Here is a 22,633-nt window from a genome sequence, read left to right as displayed (position 1 = left end):
TTTGCTTTGGTCACAGCAGCTCGTCCCATATTGCCCTTTCGCATTCAATTTCCATTCACCTATATCATTTTTTTTTTTTTCCTGTTTCGCTATTCATCCAAGAAGAGTGCTTTAGGTGCTTCCCACAATGCACTATTCATCATACACCTAGCTAACACAATTAGCAGCTGTACCCACTATGAATCACACAATAAAAAAATACAGGAGCTGAAAACAAGAGGAAAACTCCAAGGGATAGCTGTATTGGAGCATCACAATTTAAGCCCCGGGACGGAAACGTACCCACTCTGGAATGCAGCGTGTTTTGTCATCGCTTCTATAGAAAGACAAACATGCAAACAGACGGGAAGCCATTTGCCCTTTCCGTCAATAGCGGGCTGGTGGGAGGTATGCAGAATTTATGATCGATGCCTGTCGTAGCGTGAATGCTGGAATCATTTCAGTCTGAGAGCGCACGGGAAGTAACACATACTCACAGGCAGGCAAATGCGGTTCAGATGGGCTGAGGGGTTAAAGTCTTAAATGGCAGTCCGGCTCTTTGATCATAACACGGTAAGAAGCAAAACTGCTTCTTAAATTCCCTACAACATGAGCTCTGTTAAAGAGCTGCCGTTCTTAAAAGAGGGGAAAAAAACGCAACTTTTAAGTACTTTGAAAAGTTGAAATATCAACCACCCCCGCATGGCCGCTCACTGAGTGTGGCTAATTTAAGTGGAGTCTCTAAAGTAGACTAGTAGGGTAAAAAAGCAAGGATAGGTCCTGCACTGCAGTTCATAAGGGAGAAATAGGGCCGGAATTATATCGTATCGACCGAAATTAAGAAATATATCGTGATATAAATTTTGGCCATATCGTCCAGCCCTATTATAGGTAGTATATTTTTATATTATTATACAGTATTTATACAGTTATAGCATAGTTAGTTAACTAAACTTTAAACTAAAATCTTTACTTCAAATAAAATAGGCATTATAACTGAAATAAAAAATATTTAAGTATTAAAACTTTATTTCAGCTAGTAAAATATCAAATTAATACAAGTTATATAGTCATACATAAAAAAACACTAAAAAATGTTAAAACTAACTCAAATTAAAAAGAAAATGTAATTATAAATGTAACAATATAAAAATGGATAAAATGATAGAAACTGATAAAACCAAACATTAATAAAAACTATAAAAGTATCTCAATTACTCTAAAATAACACTACAGTACAGACAGTTATAACTAAACTTTAAACTAAAATCTTTACTTCAAATAAAATAGGCATTATAACTGAAATAAAAAATATTTAAGTATTAAAACTTTATTTCAGCTAGTAAAATATCAAATTAATACAAGTTATATAGTCATACATAAAAAAACACTAAAAAATGTTAAAACTAACTCAAATTAAAAAGAAAATGTAGTTATAAATGTAACAATGTAACAATATAAAAATGGATAAAATGATAGAAATGATAAAACCAAACATTAATAAAAACTATAAAAGTATCTCAATTACTCTAAAATAACACTACAGTACAGACAGTTATAATGTTACAAATATTTTTTAAATACATTTTTGTTTTTGTTTTTTATTTACACTTTATTCATTAAAAAAATCCTGTATCATGGTTTTCAAACTGTATCATGGTTTCAAAAATTTCCAAAATATTAACCAGCACAACTATGTTTTAACCCCTTAACTGTCACTCACATTTCTGAACATAGACGTGAAAGTGCACGATCCAAACTTACATTTTTATAATTCATGAATGAAAACATTTTGTAACATGATATTGATGTACCATTTTCATGGTAATGCAATGTTTGATTTTAAAATGGGTTTCAAAGGATGAATTTTGAGATTTAAAGTTTTGAATTGATAAATAATTTCTGATGATTTCTAAAGTGTGATAGAGAAAAGGGCAACAAAGAAGACTTTTTTTGACAAAGGTCAGAACTCCTGTTATGATGTAGATTTTTGAGGTGCACTCTTGTCAAAAATTAATCTATTACTTTTCCTACATATTTTTTAACAAAAACATTGGTAAAATATCTATTTAGGAATCTTAGACCTTTCCAACGATATATAGTTTGTCATGATTAGATTAGGATTTAATTGTAATATAGTGAAGTAAACTTAGGCGTCCCACAGAGGGGACGGGTGACAGTTAATTAAACATTGATAATAATAAGAAATGTTTCTTGAGCATCAAATAAGCATATTAGCATGATTTTTGAACAATCATGTGACACTGAAGGCTGTTTTGCCATCACATGAATAAATATTTTTTATATGAAAATAGAAAAGTTATTTTAAATAATATTTAAAACTGTTTTTACTGTATGTTGACTTTAAAAAATTGTTTTAAAAATGTATAAAAAAAATCAACCCCAAACTTTTGAACGATGGTGTATATTTCTAGAAAGATAGATAGATATTTATATATAATATAAGCTGATGCAAGGCATTAAGCTGAGTACCTCTCACTGGGCCAACCCCACATAATCTACTGCTGGCCTGATGACAATAAGCTCTCTCTCCTCCGAATCACACCCCCTCACTGGCTACTCCTCTCCAGGCCATCCTTTTGTGTCTGCGTTGCCATGGAGACCCCCTGAATGATGCACGGCAATTAGGATGTCGAGGGGGTTTTTTGTCCAGCTCTAACTGCCACAACCCCTGCCAGTGGAGAGGGGGGCGGGGCAAGAGCATCCTGCGCTTTATTTTAAAGCTTTACACATATGAGGTCACAGTATTAAGGGATTGGAGAATGTGTGTGTGTGTGTTTGTGTGTGTGTATTTCTGCTTATGTTTGCTTTGGCAGGTAGAGATATCCAGCTCACCTCATTACTGACCAGACGCAGTGTAGACAAAAAATATATTGTAGACCTACTGAAACATATATGAAACATTACAATATGGCCATTATGACCGGCAACAGCAAGCTAATTGAGAGATATATCCACCCAAGGGCCATTGTCATTACAACAGGGCCATTAAATAGAAAGGTTCTGGAGGCAATTATTAACAAATATCAACAGAACTGCCAACTGCGTACGACTGCAGAAAGGCAATTTATCATCACCGATTAAGTCTGAACAGGAGAGAGCCAAAGAATAAGAGACAGTCTTAAACTGAACAAATTAAGAGAAAAGGAATAACTTTTACATATATAATAAATATTTGTACATATAAAATTGTTTAAACAACAACCCAGATAACCACATATCTAATGTATCATTCACATTCAAACAAGCAGTATCGGGCAATTTAAAACGTAGCAAATTTTCTCAAATCCCGAATCCCAATTATGAGCAAAAGTAATAGTGAAGCAAACAAAAATATGGAAAATAAAAGCTCAAGTTTCGAACAGATTAGCTGTACCATGAGTTCAGCCCTACTATGAAGTATGAACCCTGTTTTCCTCACTCAACATCTGCAGCACCTACACAACGGCAACAGCATTGGCTCCTGTCAGCATGGAAACAAAAGAATCTTCATCAATATGCCCTCCGTGCCTTGATGGCAGAAAATAAGAGCGAGTGAAAGAGAGAGAGACTTAGTGATGCATACATTCATTTCATCTAGAATTTCATTTGCCCCATGTCTTTTACACATTAATGAATCCAAAGTACTTAAGCAGGCAGCCCGGGGAGGCCGGCACTGATTTGCAAGGAAAAGAGCAGTGCATGCTGGGAAGGAAGGGTTAGTTAGGCCACCCTTTCAGCGGCAATGGCAGAATCCACTATAAAAGAACACCGAAAGGCCAGAGCAGAGACCACAGAAGAATTCAACACTGCTAATATTAACAATGCATCACGGAGTCAAAATATAGCTTTTTTTAAAAATAGAAACAGGTAGCGAGTGTTAGCAAATGTATATGAGGTCTTACTGGATTTAGGACGTAGCCACAGGCATGAAGTTAAATGAAGTGACATGTATAATTCAGGATGGCTTATGTAAGCAAACAAACTATGCATGTGATAGCTTATGTAAGCATTGTTTTATCTATACTTACATCTATATGAATGATCTACAAAAGGGCCAAAAAAACATACTTAAGCAATCAAAGGGGATTATCTGTGCAATATAAAAGATTATGAACCTATACTCCATATACAGTATATTGTCTTTGAAAACACAGTCATCTCAGATGAACTGACTGTCACTATTAGTCTATTTAATTGTTCAGTAATTTTTTTTTTTGCTCAGCATTTTTCAGCAAAGCTACATGATTACACCAGTAGGTGGTGACAAGTGACCAGCTGGTGTAACTTCATTGAGTCATTATGAGTGAGTCACTGAATCATTCATTCTATCACCCAATTTGTTCAAAACACTGATTCATTCAGAAACTATACTATAAAGTCTTTATGAGTGAGTCATTGAATCATTCGATCAATCATAGCCTTCAAAACACTGATTTATTTAGGAACTATTTAAGTCTTGAGTGAGTCAATGAATCACCCAAACATTTTGTAGCTCAGAGATGCAAAACAGTTCTGCTGTTGCTTTGCTTGGAACTATTTTTGTTTGTCAAAAATAGACTATAACTAGCAATACTGCATTTAAAATATAAATTCATTTCTTTTTTTATCGAATTGTTGCATAAAAACAATATCACACCCTTAACACTCCATCAAAAAGACTTCATAATAAAGTTAGCAGTTTTAATTAGTCTGATTCAGTTGAAACAAATCTTCACTTAAGTACTGTTCTTACAGAGGCGTGAAAAGAAAAAGAAAAAAAACACGCAAAAACACTGCAAAACGGTCAAAAATGTTTGTCTAGTGCATATTTAAATAAACAAAACAATGGAAAAGCAGCACAGTGGAATAAAAAAAAAAGCACATTCTGTGTGAAGGGCCCTATTATTCACTGGACCATAAGTTATTACTCTCGTCTTGTAGAAGACTAAATTAACCAAAAATCTAAAATCAAGGCTTAGTATGAGATTTAAATAAATGTACAGTAGTTTCTGACTGGCTGTTCATGACGATATGGATTTAAAAATATGACGTTAAAACCGAGGTACGTACCGAACCGTCATATTTGTGTACCGTTACACCCCTAGTATATATATATATATATTTCATCTTTCATCTCCCGCAATCTTCAATATTTGGTCACATCCTTGAAGTGACAGATCTGAGGTTCAATCATATCTTTACAGATCAATAAAAACAATAAATATTTCATAAATTTGGTCATTACGCATTTTGACCAGGGCATTGCAACATAATGACTCAACAAGTGCCATCTGTCTGCTGATAGACATACTAAACAGGAGCTAATTAAAGAGTATTTGTGTGCGTGTGAAGTCCTTCCAATCACCGTGCCACCCTTCTCTAAGCCTAATGAGGGTAATATTGTGTTGTGGGAAGCTTGGATGATGATATAACAGAGGGACGCAATGTTCCTCTGTCATTGATAAGCAGTTTTGGCATGTCAGTGTTTCCAGCGCATGCACAGGACAGTCAGCTGAGCTTAAACAAGACAATATCACCCAGCTCGTTTCTGAATCAAAATAAACACATAAAACTTCCTGCCAACATCTGCAGGTGCTTTGCTTTCCCACAAAAACACACAAATGACCAACACACAAAACATTATTTAAGTCTTGACACTTCTCTAAACACACCTGAACCCAATTCTCGGAGCTCTCTGTTGCTCTAAAAGGCAATGTTCTCTGCAGTAACACAATGTTAGTAGTAATACAATGTTCTATGTAGAAAAACAAAGTTGACACCATTTGGCCAAGAATTAAACTTTTATACAAAGAAAAAAAAAAAAGAACAGTGTGATGTGTGGAAACTTAACTTGCTCCATTAAAGGTAAACCTGTACCCTGTTTAACAAGCAGAAATGTATGTCTGGTCTCCATAAACAGTCCATTCAAAGATAAGAAACCATTCCAGATCAACATCACTGCACATGGTACATTTAGAATTCTAACCCCCTTTAATAATTAACAAGGATTCAATACGAGTAATTATTTTTCCAAACAAATTACACCTCAGGCTCAAACTGCTGGAACTTGATACACTAATATAGCAAAGCATAAAGATGTTTAATCATCTTTCATTATTTATTAACCTCAGCTCAAGAAAGATTTGACAGCTCTGAGTTTTATGGTGTGGAATATCATGCTTGATATTTTTAAAGTAAAACTCAGTGTTAATTTTTTTTTACAGTATTAAAATTAAATTTAATATAAATTAAATTAGACACAATTAAGACAAAAATAACACTAAGGATAATGTGCAAAAAACACGTCTATATATAATGTTTAGATAATCATTTTTAAAAACTTAAACTTTTTTCTTCTTCTACAAAACAATGTGGTGCATTGTTGATGTCTTTCAATGTGATTTCAAGTCATATTTTGGTCAAAAGTATGTTGTTTGAGTTCATATAAATTTTCAAAAAATAATCCTTATGTTTTCGTCTCATTTTCATTATCATCAATGAAACTGAATGGCTCTTTGTCACCAAACATTTGTCAATAATTTAATTGACGAGATTGACAATGCACCCCATGCACTGCAACCCATGAAAACTAATGCGAAGATTATATTGATAGAATGTTGTTTGAGAACACACAACTGAACAACAGCTCTGCCAGAGATGAATGGTGAGAAATGTAGAATGTAGAACAGGATAGACCAGTGAATAACAGCATTGATTATAGCAAACCACGCAGAACACAATGTGAAAGAACTGAATGGAACAGTATAAAACAGCACAGACTACAGAGAGAGAGAAAAAGAGCGAGCAGGACACTACAGTGGGCTTAAAAAAGGCCTCAGCTGGCAGGACAAGCTGTGTCTGGCCTGGCGTAAATTAGCCAAACTATTTTCCCTCGTACGCGTACTAGCAAATTCTTCCAATTGTGAAAACAAATTCATCTGTTTCGTTCAGTGCAGTTCATGGGAAATTGCATGGCTGCCTGAAAGCCAGACATTTGCTGTGACCGGGCTGGAAAAGAGCGGAGAGAAGGAGTGGGGCCACTTATGTTCACAAAACTCATAATGCCCATAAACCAGCCCTGCCTGGCCCTGGCCCAAACCTCACCACAGCAAGGCTGGACACTGACCCTCCAAACTTTACTTGTTTCTGTGGCAACCCAAGCACAGGAAACATGCAATTTTAGCTGATAATATAAGGCAATACCATCATTAAATCATTAACATAGTAGAGTACTGGAATGCTTAACCAAGTGCACTGATCCACTCAACTACACAGCAATTCACATAAAACCAGGAAGGGACGTGGTGTTCAGGATCTTTAAATACTACATTTGTGTGAGAGACCAGAAAATGGAAAGGTTTATAAGCCTGTGAATGCAAAATCCACACTTGCAAAGGATTTTATTTATTTTTATTTTATTTACTAAATATTATGGTTTATTTAGGCTGGGAAGAATACAGGCTAGATGTCACCAAACTGTGCTATACTCAACACGGAGTAATAATAGAGTGGAAGGCTACAGTGTGTTAGACGGCGCTGAAAGTCTCTTAAGTGACAGCAGGTGGAAACGCCTTGGCAAAAAAGGCATAAAAATGGGCAGGGAAGATCACAGCTTGCAAATTTGATGAAACACAAAACGTAGGGTACATCGGGGCTAAAGGAGGATTTGATCTTATTTCAGCACTTTTCTAAACATCCATGTTTCACTGTGTGGCTGATCAAATATATTTTGAGACAAAAGTATTGTTAATGATTTTTAAATCAAGTTTTTCAATAACTGGAGAACATGTAAAAGTATATTTGGGGTAAAAAACGCCCTTCTGTTGGGGCTTAAGGCAGAATAAATTGTGTGGCAATAAAGTGCTGGCTGACTTTTTCATTTGTTGACATGACATGGAGAGATTCAAATGGTTATATTATGTAAAATATCATTTATTAAGTTGGGTGTCTATCATAGAGATAATCACCATTTCTATAACCAAACCATCATATTTAAAAAATATTATATTAATCATATCATATACATATATAGTATAGTGTCTGTGTGTGTGTATCTCTATCTATCTATCTATCTATACACACTATACATACATACTACATATATATATACTGTATACATATATATTTTTTTCAGTATTTCTTCTTCAATGTGTTGCTATTTCTTTGTAATTCATTTGAAATTTACGGCAATTTCTGAGTGAAAATTGTGTATACTGTTTTGCTTGTAACACTCCAAAGAGAAAGGAAAAATTTAAATCGCATCATATGACCCCTTTAATGTTACTACTGTAAAGCCATATTAAAATATTATTGGATCTCCATCAACCAGTGTAAGGAGCTTTCACATTTTTTTTTTCAATTAAAAATGTCTATACTTTTAAATTGAACATATTTCAATGACTGTGTATTTATTGAAAGAAGTGAATTAAATGATTTTATCAAAATAAACAGAATATAGTAAAAAAAAAATTAAAAGTGCTTGTTTTGAACAAGTATTAAGATATTACACAAATCATATTATTTTAGCTATAGTATTTGCATCAATACTGGAGGCCTTTTACTTTTCAACCAGAGTGTGGGGTAAAAGGCCTCCCTCGCCACATTATGCATTTATATGATTTTTAAACAAAACAAACTACTTTTTGCTTTCTTTTCCCGCAAAATGTGTTGCTTCATCAATGTTTAATAAAAACATCATACACTATGGGAGTAGTGAAAAGCAAACTTTCCTTTAGCCTTTAGCCTTTGTACCCTACTAGCCACAATGCTAAATTAGCATCAGAAAACAACAAAATGTTAAAACTTTACCAGTTACACTGGTAAAAACAACCACAAAATAGCTCTTAAAATGGACTAAAGGTGTCAATATCTGTCAAAACTGATATGGAAGGGTTTTTGTAGATGGCTAAAATGACTCTGAGCATTTGGCTAAGTGTTAAGTTGCTCAAGTAGCAGGAGTTAATTAGCTACTTGTCTCTTGCTCCGCTGAGAAGAAAGTAAGACGCTATGAAGCGGGTAGCCTACAGGCAAATGAAACGAGCGCTTGGTTATTATGTTTCTGTCACTCAAATTCACAAAAGGTTGAACATCTCATAAAAGTAATTCTTAAGAGGTCCAAAGAAAAAAAAAGCATTCTTTCATCAATGTCCATTGGTTGAAAAAAAGAGAGAGAAAAACTCTGGAAAACGTAATCTTAATAACAAAGAAAATGTCACGGTTGACATTTGTCTAAGAAGTGTTGTACCTTCTCAGTGTTATTATATTAGCTTCTATCTGAGCAGTACAAACAAACCCTTATTCTCTTGTGTAAAGCATATCAAAGACCCCAGTGATGTCTGTTGCCTGTTTTTGTTGCATTATGGGTAAACAGCTCTAGTTGGCTGCTATAGGCCAGCCTAACTCATATTCAAGGCTCTGTGTAAGCGAATCCCACTGCTCAGTGGTGTCGGAATAAAAAGATGCCTTACATACGCTTGAGAGAACAGTAACTAGTGGCAACCTCATTCATTAAAGTGCTTCTTAATGCCTGCCACGGAGCCACCGCAAATGTCCTGGAACGGTAGTTCATTTATAAACACAAGATAGGCAGGTTCTGACTGCTCACACTGCAGGCGTATTGTTTTGTGGCAGAGAGGAATCATGTTCCCCGTGATGTTCTTCAGATGAACAGATTGATAATACAGGTTTGTCTTCTTTTTTGTTGGTGCTGTGAGGGGTCCCTGCTAAAGTCACCGCCATGATGCTAGCGTGTTTTTAGCGGTTGCTAGGTGGTTACCAAGTTACTAGATTAATATTTTAATTCAGCAAGGATGCATTAAATGAATCAAAAGAGCCAGTAAAGACATTTATATTGGTAAAGAAAATAAATGCTGTTCTTTTGAACTTTTATTTTATTAAAGAACTCTGAAAAAAATGTATCACAATTTCCAAAAAAAAATCTCTGTATCTATGTATTTATTTCAAATAAAAGCAGCCCTGTGGTGAGCATAAGAGACTAATTTCAAAAACATAAAAAAATTTAAAAATTACGAAATTGAACAGCTGTGTACAAGAATGCTAGATTACTAATGTAAAATATTAATTATACATACTGTATTATGTATTATTATATATTATACATACTGTCACTAGTGTTGTAATGCCTACTATTTGAAATAAACCAAAGAATTAATTAACAAGACCTAGTACTTAAGAGAAATGTGATGCTATCCTTACTTTAAGATGTTATTTACAATGAATTTTTAACATTTTTAATTCCTAAAAACACACACACACACACACACACACACACACACACACACATAAGAACAGTCTCTTTGGGAATAGAAAATATTCCTAACATTTTAATATAAGTTATAAAATAAAATCAAGTAAAGGACACCAAATGCTATGTCTCAAGGGTAAATCATTCGCATTATCGCTAGAGAAGAGGTCACATTGCATTTTGCACAATGCAGCACTTTAAGAACAGAGAGTAAAAGGTATACTAGCTGATTCCTGCATTATAGCACATTCAAGCTGTGCTGTTATGATCGATGTGCCCAAATAAATAGATTCTTGGATGAGATCCCTCAGGTTACGAGCTCGGGCCATTAGCGCGTTGGACATTCTAAAGAAAGCAAGGTCATGAGCTCTGGATCCTTTGCATCTTTGGGCTAAATTTCTGCCTATCAAAGAAAAATGTGCAAAGCATGCTCTCTTCCCCTCAAGCCCTCCTATATTAAGGCTCTGACGTCTGGAGAGTATTGACTGACACTCTGAGTGGCCATACTGTCTCTTCCTTGGTGACTTCTACCCGCTATGATTCATACTGCCGAACCCAGCAGGATCTTCAAAGTGCTGAGAACTGACAACAGCTAGGGGTTGGGCGGGATGTTGTGGATGGAGGTAAAGAACGAGAACGAGAATGAGAGAGAGAGAGAGACGGGCTGCACATATGACAGCATATGCCAAACATCTGCTCTCTTCGTTCCAACCGCAGCCATGTAACTCTCAGCTGACGGCAGCGATTTTACATAAACCTCATACTTAAATGGGAACATTCCATTCATAATATACATTCTTATTTCATTTAAGATAAAATAGGTATAAGGCCCAACTGGGACAGGACGGTAATCTGCTTTATCTGGTCCTCAGTAAACTAGCCAGATTTACCTGTTACATCATTAGCTAGCCCGCACCGCGACTAGTGTGAGGCAAGTTAAGCTGACGTAACCTGAATAAACAGAGTATTAGGAACGGCCTCAGACCAATGGAATGATGTCTGTGGGCAAATTTATAATTAAACTTACTTAAGATGCTATTTTGGCAAAGATAATGAGTGTGAAAAGTACAAAGAAACACCAACACTAAACACCATACAAACAAAAGCCGTTTTTTTTTTGTTTCAACATCAATTTGAAATCAGAATTGACCCTATTTACTGTCTAAAAGAGAAAAACAGCTACAGTATTTACATTGTTAGCAAACTCGCATTCCATTAAGTGACGCCATCTTTTCACAATCCAATAATTCATATGAGTCATAGGCCAAACAAAACAGTGTTAAAAAAAGCAGCACAAAGCCTCATTTCCAGAAATGGGTTCTTTTGAACAATTCGTTTCAAGGAACAGGTTCCTTCAGGGCTAGTGTTGTAATTGTTAACTAAAACTAAAACTATTAAAAGTTGTTTTTGCTAACTGAAATAAAATAAAATAAAATTGTAATATCAGATTAAAAACTAGATCCCGTTTCACTGAGATGTACATCACTTTACTTAGGTAAAATACATTGCAAACAGCAATTCACATTGACTTTAGTAAGACACAGAACAGACTCAAAGATCACACTTAAGCTGCGTAAAACTGCTGTTTACTACTTTAATAAGGCTGTAAATGTCTAATCCAGTACATGCAATGCATGAGTCACATAGTCTGACTGCTTTTTCCACGGCTGGCATGTGTATGCAGTTAATTGCCTTTATAATGTTTACCTTAATTAGGACTGCTTTGTTTACTTGTCAATTCATCCCCATGAAAACTCTATACAATCACATGAAAACTCGCTACATCTACGTAATACGAGCTCTTAAATCCAATACACTACAACGGATCAAATAGCAGCAGAAGCGACAGACTGTGGGTTTGTGTTGAGCAGCGGCAATAAAGATATGAAGAACAGCTGATAGGGGCTGTGTTGCCTGTGCTGACATCCGTTTGTGGAAGCTTTCACGGGGCGTTTGCAGTAGGAGAATGACACCAAAGCCATCAGCAAGCTGCTGAGACTTTGGAAATTTCCTGCTGAGAGTCCTCCCTGCCTTCCACAATCACTTTTACAGCTGATGGCATCTTAAGAGGAGTGTTTTAAGAAGCAAAGTCGGGAGGAGGGGAGGGCTGACGGGGGCTTTAGTTAAAAATATGCAAAGGGAACATTTTGTGCATCCTGTCCTATCGAAGGTCGCGGGTAATTGTCCCTCAGATTTAAAAGCACTGCCAAAACAAATAACTGCAGGGAACAGAATGGAAGTTGCATGAGCGAGCATGTCTTTATATAACAGTTCTGCTGAAAGCCCCTGCCTTCGACAAACGTTTGGTAACCTAGGTGCAAGGGTTAGCCTTAATTCTCAAGTTTTTCATGAGGTTTAATGGTAGAACAAGCTGGTTTTAATCTCTTCTGATTCAGCCTTTCTCATCAGCAGTCCAGATGTAATAAATCCAGACAGATTGAGAAACGCAGGAGTGATTATTGTTTTTTCTCTCTCTAGAAAGGTTTGTGGCCTTGTTATGCATTAAAGGTGAAGTGTGTAATTTCTGCATCACCAAATGCAATGACCTTTTAAAAAGGTCCCGAACACTCACTCCATCTTCCATTGGTTGGACAAACAGGTCACTGCCCCCAGATTATGCCATTGCTTGCCCATGCGTCACCAGTCAAACAAAAGTGTTAAAAAATAAGCATTTAATTTCCACAAATAATTTATTTTGAAAAGTTTTTAATGAACCGCTTTAAAATAAAATAAAATAAAATGTACAAGAATTTTAAAAACCTTGCCTTGGTAACTAACTTAATATAAGATTAAGCTTAAGTACTTAAATTACTAAAAATAATATATTAAAAAATGGTTTTAATATATTGAAGCTAAATAGAAATATAAACAAAAAACTAATAAAAATTGCTGAAGCTTAAACTAAAATTAAAATGCAAACTGAATATATAAATATAAAATGTATGTTTAAATATTAAGAAATATTATAATAATATATAAATAATACTAAAATAACATAGTTATTAAATATATTTTACATTTTTTAATGATTAGTTCTCAGATCAGTAAATCGGTTACTGGTTAAATAAGTCTAGACCAGTCCAGACCATTTTTAGGAAATGGTTTAACCGATTCAAAACAAAGATCTGACTCAAAAGGTTCTTTGTTCAGTGAGTCACTGATTCACTCCAATACAAAGATCCAGCTCTAAAGAACGATTTGTTCATGAATCAGACATTGCTAAGCCAGTATTTACACATGTAATAAAACTTAACATGGCTTATTTATAGTATATACTTATCAGTCTAAGATAGGAGAATAGAAGAGAGAATTTAAATGCAGACAAATGCACACACACTTCACCATTATCCCAGCAGGGAGTATTTTTGACAGTATACGCACAGAAACGATGTGTGAAAGGAGATCAACGTTGTATTGTCGTCACACTGCAGATTCACCAGCAGCAGGCATTTAGAAAAGTGTCTGCTGATGATCCTTTCAGAAAACCACAATCTTTCTCTCCCTTTCCCATTATAAGATTTCCCCCTATGAGAGACAGAAGCCCCTCATTTTCAACAGAAGCCTGTATTAAACAGTCAGAGCGTTCCAAGAACAGTGTGATCCTCTCCCAGGGCTATAGAACTCTGTGGGAGGCCTCTACAGGTGGGGCGCTGCTGGCTACATTTCTGTGTGTGTCCTGTTACTGAAAAATGAGGTGAGAGTCAGTCGGTAACAGTAGGCTGATGTCTGATTGAGGTATCTTGTTGCTTTCAGTACAGAAATGCAACACATCGATGCAATGATAATTATAGATCACCTACAAACAGATCTGCAATCATACTGCATGCATGAACTAAACGCATCACTAAAACAAGATTTTTATGTTTTACGGTGCTTTCCCATACAAAATTCACCACTATGATACTAAGGTGTTATAGGTGGTTGCCAGGGTATGGCTATGCAGTTGCTAGTGTTTTGGGTGGTTGCTAGGGTGTTACATTGCTTTGGCATTGCTATGAGGTTGCACAACGTTTAGTTGCACTACTAGACATCTCTAGATGTGGCTTGGTTGTTTTTTCTGCATGTTATGTAAAAATTACTTTTTAATGAGTTTTTAATTAGTCTTTTTTAACTTGCTATTCCAGTAAAAAATATATAATTTCCCTTAAAATAAGACAAATGTACTTCATAAGCAACACTGCAGAAGATATTAAGACTGCATTTTAAATACAACTGTATTTTGTCTTATTGCACTGGCAGATTTGTACTTTAAACTAGTGCACTTTAAAAATGTCAGTGCAAAAATGAAACACATACTCTAAATCACGTCTTAGAATATTATGTAGTGCTTCTCAAGTATATTTATCTTATTTTAAATATTTTTTATTTACCTGACAAACAGGGCATAAATACAAGATTTTTTTGCAGTATGTAATCGTTTAAAAATCATATCATATCAATAGTATCAAATAAAATGAGTTATGCACCAAATTATGGGCTTAAGGATTTGAACAAATCCCTAACATTAAATATGCACAATAGTAATAGTGCTTATATCTTATATTATTTGTTTTTCTCTCTCTCTTGCTCTCTCTAGCTCCAGATGTACAAGGCCGATGGCTGATGTGACTCTATTCATTGTCAGCTTTCCCCCCTCTTCGTTCCAGCTGGGAGGAAATTAGGGGAACTTCTTTGTGGACTCCCACAAGAAAAAGGTACAGCTCCTGTACCACTCTTTGCACTTAACTCATCTCCTTTCTTAAGTCAGGGACAAAAAAACTGACTTGATGAAAAAACTGATTAATGCGCAGGGGCCATTGAAATATACTTGAGCTTTCCCTAAACAGATGTATTTCTTTCACCGTTGTTGAGAGTATGCAAACACGTTTATGCAGATTATTTATACATCCTGCTGCAAATCTTCTCCACCAAACTGGGACAGAACATTAATTAAATACTCATTTACAGTGACCTTGAGCCAAAAGCATGCAGTTTTCGGTCTATTTTGATCTTTCCCTAATCCCTACACAAACCGATTACATCAGCACAACTTGAATAAAAGAACCTAGCAGCTGACACACTTGTTGATAGTTTCCACTCACTTCAGCAATTTCCTGAACATGACCAAGTGGCAGGTTGCAACTCAGGCTTTACAAGCCTCGAAGCATTTGCAAAACTCAAACGATAGCCTATCTGCCCTCATTTAGTAACGATGCCTGTGGCATCCTAAACGTAACACATCTGGCAGCACTTGGACTGACTCATTCCCCTGTGTTTGATTTCTCTCGGGGTGGCTGTGTGGTCATACACCTAACCCTCTGCCTACTCAACAGAGCAAGCTTCTGTGTGAACCAGGTCTAAGTCTACACAAAATGGCCCAATATGGCTCATGAAACCCAAACACAGATATATGTAACTGAAAGAGTTAACTGGAAAAAAAAGCAGCTTTCAAGTGAGGCATCTGTTTCTAATGTTGGCGCTCTGGTGTGGATTACAGGGAAGTATTGCCGGGGAACTGACTGTGACCCCATATCTTCATCCCTAGGGAAATGGTAAGTAGCGATGAGTGCGCTGGACTCGGGTTGGGAGGAGGGAAGTGAACCGAAATGAAACTTACCCCCTGTTTACAGTCAACTTGATGCTGCATTTCTGTAGGCTGTTTTTTAAATGTACAATATATTGCTTTTTGTATTAGGAAGGAACTCTAAAAGAAGGAAAATATGGAAGCAGGAAAAAATAAAAACAGCTGCAAATATCTCCCAGGTGCTGTCACCATGAAGAAATACCATGTTGTAAAATACAATAAACAGACTATTTTAATCTTCAAAGCAGAACTCAACATGTGTTTTATCACATTAAATAAGATAAGGAAGCAAGTTCTCAGCAAGCCATTGAATTTTATGACTCCCTCTTTTTATTTTTAGATTTTTAACCTACAAAACACCAAGAAAAAAACCTGAATATGCGCACTTCCCTACTACACAGTATGCAAACAGCAGCATGTCAAAGGCGTAGGATGTCTGAACACTCTGTACGATAATTTGAAAAGAAAACACAAATACTCACTAAGAATAAGATTTTTTTTTTTTTGGTATCCCATAAGGCCATGGGAGCCATCAGATTTTAAAAGGTAAATATAAAAGTGGTGGAAAAGTGCAAGACAGGATACTCTGACTAATACAGATACCAAAAAAAAAAAAAAAGTGTGTTCTGTGGGTTAAATTTTACTTATTTAACAACACCCAAGTAAATTATGTTCCACAGTTGTTGTTAGTACATCCTAAACTGCAAAAAATCCTATTCTTAATGAATATGTCTTGTTTCTCATAAATATCTAAAAAATCTTGAAACAATATACATTTACACTGCTGTCCAAAAGTTTGAGATCAGTAAGATTTGTAATATATTTAAAGAAGTCTCTCAAGTTCATCAAGGCTGCATTTATTTGACCAAAAATACAGGAAAAACAGTAATATTGTAAAATATTATTACCATTTAAAATAATGGTTTTCTATTTTAATATCCTTTAAAATATAATTAAATTTTCTGTGATGCAAAGCTGATTTTTCATCATCATTACTCCAGTCTTCAGTGTCACATGATCCTTCAGAAATTATTATAATATATGCTAATTTATTATCGATGTTGGAAACAGTTGCTTAATATTTTTTTGGAACCTGTGATCCTTTTTTTCAGGATTAATTGATGAATAAAGTTAAAAAGAACAGCATTTATTTAAAATAGAAATCTTTTGTAACAATATAAGTCTTTATAATTGCTTCTTATCAATTTAGCACATCCTTTATGAATAAAAGCATTAATTTCTTTAAAAAAAAAAAGAAAAAAAAATTACTGACCTCAAACTTTTGAACGGTAGTGTATATTTCTTACAAAAGATTTCTATTTTGAATAAATGCTGTGCTTTTTAACTTTTTATTCATCAAAGAATCCTGAAAAAGCATCACAGGTTCCAAAAAAAATATATTAAGCAGCACAACTGTTTCCAATATTGATAATAAATCAGCATATTAGAATGATTTCTGAAGGATCATGCTACACTGAAGACTGGAGTAATGATGCTGAAAATTCAGCTTTGCATCACAGGAATAAATTATATTTTAAAGTATATTAAAACAGAAAACCATTATTTTAAATTGCAATAAGATTTCACAATATTATGGTTTTTTTCTGTATTTCTGATCAAACAAATGCAGCCATGATGAGCAGAAGAGACTTCTTTAAAAAACATTACAAATCTTACTGATCCCAAACTTTTGAACGGCAGTGTACTTGACAAGTAACACTATATAAGGTATTATAAGAATAAATATTATTATAAAGGTGTTTTTAAAGAATAAACCAGTTAAGGAAGACAACATACACTCATATCAAAGATACAAAACAAGTCTTAATACCTTATGTAGTGCTGCTTCTCAAGTAAATTGTTCGTGTTTTACTGGAAAACAAGTCAAAAGGACTAATTAAAAACCCAAGAAGTAATTTTTTGCAATGTATGTCAAAGTATATCCAGGTTAAAAACAATTTCAAGATGACGGAAGGAAGTAATCCACAAATGTATTTATGCTACACTACACACCTGCATGAAGAGAAGTTAGTGATCCAAGACAGTACATACTATGGAAGTACAGCAATCTTAAAAGTAGCCAGAGTAACCTTTTATAAAACTAACAGTGAACATCTGAAGAGGAGCAATTCCAACAAAGGGCATGACAACATTAGCGCCTTACCTATAGTATCTGGACTGCAGGTAGGTAGAACACACCGCTTTGGAGACGTGACTAGCGGAGCCAAAGTCGATGACCTTGACCCTGTAGGGTTGGCGGGCTGGGTCTACAAGCATGATATTCTCAGGTTTCAAGTCGGCGTGGATCAGTCCGAGGCTCTTGAGCTTCATGAGGGCAGTGGCCACCTGCTGCAGGATGGGTCGGATGTACTTGAGCGGCAACGGGCTGAACTTGTTCTGCTTGAGGAAGTCGTACAGGTTCTGCTCCAACATCTCGAAGACCAGGCACGTGTGGTTCTTGTGCTGGAAGCACTCGTATGCGCGAACAAAGTTGTAGTCGTCCGCGCTCTCCGTGCTCAGCCGCGCCAGTATGCTCACTTCGATCTGGCCCTGCCTTGCGTACGAAGGGTGGTTCTTGAGGATCTTGATGGCCACGATCTCGCTGGTGCCACGTTTCCAGCACTTCACCACCTGCCCGAACGTCCCGCGACCCAAGAACTCCAGCACCTCGTAGGTGTTGGTCATGGAGCAAAGCACCTCGTGCTGCAAGAGCTGGTAGTCGCCCTCGCTGTTGGCTCCACTGTTCTTGGACGTCGCCGTCGTGGAGGCGGTCGCCGTTGCGACGGTGGCCCCGCTCTGTGCGTTGTTCTGGATCATGGGTGCAGGCAGTTGCTGCTCCTCGACCACGTGCACGTTGCTTCTGCTCCCGTTGTTGTTGTCCAGCTCCTCGCTTTTGCGCTTAAGCCCGCATCGCTGGTACGTGTCCAGCAGACTGACGGTGCTGCGGCGCGTCAGGTTGTACCCTCCGCTGCCGCTTCCACTACTGCCGGTGCTGCCCAACAGTTGACCAGCCGTCCCAGACGTGCTGCTAGCCGAGGCTACTACGATGTGCCCTGAGCCGGCAGGGAAGAGGAGGGCCTGTTCGTAGGACAGAGAAGAGTTGGAGACCTGGAGACTGGCGGTGTTGATGCCCACTGGGGCGACTGAGACACTCTGCTTGCTGTTCTGACTGTAGAGCTTGCTGTGCGTGCCGTACCCTGTCATATCCCAGTTGCAACTCTGCTCCACCTTCAGTTTCTTCACGCTAAAGAAGGCACTTGACTGGAGAGTGTGAGGGGAGAAGACTTGCACTTGCGAGGCCATACCTGAGGTAGAGCAAGAGAGAGAGGGAACGTGAAACTTGGAATGAAACTCAAGAATAAGCTTTAAATAAAAATCCTACAGGTCACGGCAGGCCAGTTTAATAGAGTCAGAGTCCAGATGCTAACTTATAAAATAGCCGCTGTACAAATACCTTGCACAGTTTCTCTTTGATTGCTCAGCAGTGTTCAGACTTGAAACTAAGGTTGACGGAGTCAGCTTAAGGGCAACACCTGGACTGATTACCCTATATATTTATGAATATTTCTACATAAACTGAATCCACGTGGTGAGGAAAAAAACCTTGCTATGTGTATTTTCCCAATAAAGTTCATGGCTTGACTGCTCCTGTTGCAAATCTAGCAAAATCTCTTTCTTTTTGGTCTAAACCTTGACAAATGTCCATTTCCTCTAGAAACAAAACAACTACTATCCACTGTATATACAGTGCAAATCTGAAGTGTACTGGCCCATAATGCAATATTAATGTATAAACTCAAAATATTGATTCTTTACTTTCTGTAAAAACAATGGGCCATGTAAGGACCACCAAAAAGGCAGAGTCCACGTCAAACCCAGGGCCATTTGCGTGAGTCTCAAGGAATGATTGCAATTTCCTAAAAGAAAAAAAAAAGTAGCCCATGCATGCAACACATTGCAACGTTTACTTCAGGGAGATGCACATCACTTTTCCAGAGGCATTAGAAATAGAAAAAAGTGCTTGAACCTGAAACATCTGAATTATATCTCAACATCAGATCCTCAAAACAAAACAACATAAGCAGAACTGAGTGGGATTTGGGCTTCTGGGAACTCTCTGTGCTTCAGAACAGACAACACTTCTCCAAGCAAACAACGGTCCAGAAATAGCCCTCACGAATGGCACTGTTTGTAGTGCTAAAATAATGATTACAGTACTGAGAGGATTACATGCAGAGCACGCTGTAATGCACTATTTACAGAATCTTCAAAGTGGCCTGAATTAACGCGCTAGGAAATAAAAAGGCTCCTTCAGTGTGCCTTTCTCGCCACACATGCATATCAGTTCACACCTAAACTGCTACTTTAATGCACAATTCTTTTTATTGCATTCATGTGGCAGAATGTCTCAATAATGATAATCTGCCTGCAATATGAATATAAGATTCTTTGTGATCGCTGGGACACAAATATACATGCAGTGTCTTATAAAACCTTCTACATGTTCTCACATTCTCTCTCAATCCTGAATATTCATGTACTATTCTAATAGTATTATATAAAATTGTAATTCTACCGAATGTCATAGTAGTGTATATTATAGTGTAAAACAAAAAGATAATTTTGACAAATATTCACATAGTTCATTGTAAATATGTCTGTCAATCTCCAAAAGGGACCAAAAAAGCACAATAAAAGTATCATAAAAGTAGATTTTTTTTAGCAGTAATAAAGGGGCAGATCTTCCACAAATAACAACTTAAAGAGGCAGTTGTTGTGACAACAGTTGCATCATTTCTCCTCTTCCATGCTGTTCCAAACCGGTATGACTTTTTCTGAAGATATTTTCTGAAGTGTTTTCTGTTCATTCAATAAAAGTCAAAGGGGTCTAATGTTGTTTTGGGCAAGGGTGAGTAAACCGTGACAAAATTTTCCTTTTTGGGTGAACTATCCCTTTAAATCTCAAATTGTTCCTCTCACAGAGCTACATATGGCTTCAGAACTACTTTTATTATACTTTTATGGTGCTGTTTGAACTTTTTGGACCACAGTGTTTACTATAAACTGTCATTGTAAAAACTATTATGTTCCATGGAAAAAATAACAGCAAATAGGTTTGGAATGACATGAGGGAGAGAAAAATTTTTCACTAATCGTCTAACTTGACAGCACAACCAGAGCCCTCTAGAATAATCTCTATCCCTCTCCACCAAGGATATTAAATATACAATGAATTTCCTATGATGCCTTCCATACAAAATAAATCTCTATTAGAATAATTACTTTTTCCTTTGTGGTCTCATCTTACCAACAGATAATGAATCTCATTTGGTTTGAGGAATTTCTTGACGCAACAAAATTCCCAAGACAGGAAACATACAGAGGAAACTTTACATGAACACTTCATCATTGTTATGACTCTTGATACTTATGGTTTCAAAATTACCTTCCTGCTTCTCCATTTTCTTTCACTTTTCAAACTATTTTTTCTCCGTCTACCTCTTACATTTGACAACACCACTGAATGATTTCAGTAGTCATCTGGCTTTAGCTTTAAAGTCCAGGGATTCTTGGGCTTTAAAAGTTGATTAAGCATCTGAAGATGCTGACCATACAATCCATACTGCATATACACTGTATATCCAAATTACAATCCATAGCCTTCATACCATAAATCCCCTCTGACCTATATTACATATGCATTATTCATCATAGCTTTAACCACAACAGCTTGCACTGCAGATCCAATCATCTTTGCATTTAATATATCAAATATATTGAATATACCAAATGCATAATCTGTTCACCACAGAACCCATATCCAAGATGATATACAGTATATTAACTTTGTAATTTAAATTGAAATTAAATGGGACCTTTCTGGCAATTTGTTGATGGAGCAAGTAATGAGGAACATCCGCTATTGCTATTAAGAGCAAGGGCCCTATGGTAATCCAATAAAATACTAGGCCAGATGTCACTCCTTGGATTACGCTTTTCTTTGCCAGGTCTTTATGCTAAAAATAATTTGTACATGGTCAGTGGCTCTGTGTGTGTGAGTATGTGTGTTTGTCAGAGGTGGGGACGGAGCCTAAGTAATAAATCCATCCCTGGAATTCTTTGCGTCAGATGTGAGTGGTAATCTAGTCTCGCGGGCAGCTGACACGTTCAGATTACCACTGTGCAACAACTCCTCTATCTAACTCATCACGGCTCCATTTTGTTTGTTTTTAGAGTTTTAATCCAATCCGGTCTTATCGAGTACCTTAAAGACTATGTCTCACCATGTTATACTCTGAACACATCACATTGCAGAAACTGGACGTCTATGTCCTAACTTGACTTTGAATCAATGCTGTGTGCCATTCAGAAATTAAGTGTTTAAATTCCAACTTAATTCCTGCTTTTGAATTTTGTTGCAAACAGGATGCAGAATTGCAATTTGAATGTAAAGGAGTCAAATTAAAATGAATGGAAATTCAAAGAAATTCATCTGATTACAAAAGCTAAGTTTGTCAAGATAGACCTTGAATGTTGACTTTACAAAGCCTTGTTTGAAAGTTCTGAACATTTTTTAAAAGCCAAACGAATAGAATAGAACAGCCAATAGACTGAATAGAACAAAAGAATAGAATTAAAGATGGAACAATAGAATGGTAGACAACTATTATGATAGACAGAACGATAGAACGATAGATAGAACGAGATAGAATGATAGATAGATAGAACGATAGATAGAACAATAGAATGATAGAACGATAGATAGAACGATAGAACGATAGATAGAACGAGATAGAATGATAGATAGATAGAACGATAGATAGAATAATAGAATGATAGAACGA

The 22,633-nt window shown here is 36.3% G+C and overlaps 1 protein-coding gene across 2 annotated transcripts in view; it reads right to left on the bottom strand.

The window, feature by feature from the left end:
- The window catches only part of LOC107670370 (homeodomain-interacting protein kinase 2), a 106,543-nt gene that overhangs the window by 60,842 nt on the left and 23,068 nt on the right, over window positions 1–22,633 (bottom strand). For both annotated transcript variants that reach the window (XM_016462943.1, XM_016462944.1), the window contains exon 2: window positions 17,953–19,093. In XM_016462943.1, the coding sequence (XP_016318429.1) occupies window positions 17,953–19,093 (1,141 nt within the window). The remainder of the gene's footprint in view (window positions 1–17,952; window positions 19,094–22,633) is intronic.

Source organism: Sinocyclocheilus anshuiensis, unplaced genomic scaffold (genome assembly GCF_001515605.1).
Source record: "Sinocyclocheilus anshuiensis isolate Anshui unplaced genomic scaffold, SAMN03320099.WGS_v1.1 scaffold949, whole genome shotgun sequence".
Classification (NCBI taxonomy): Eukaryota; Metazoa; Chordata; class Actinopteri; order Cypriniformes; family Cyprinidae; genus Sinocyclocheilus; species Sinocyclocheilus anshuiensis.
This window is presented reverse-complemented; position numbering and strand designations above follow the sequence as displayed.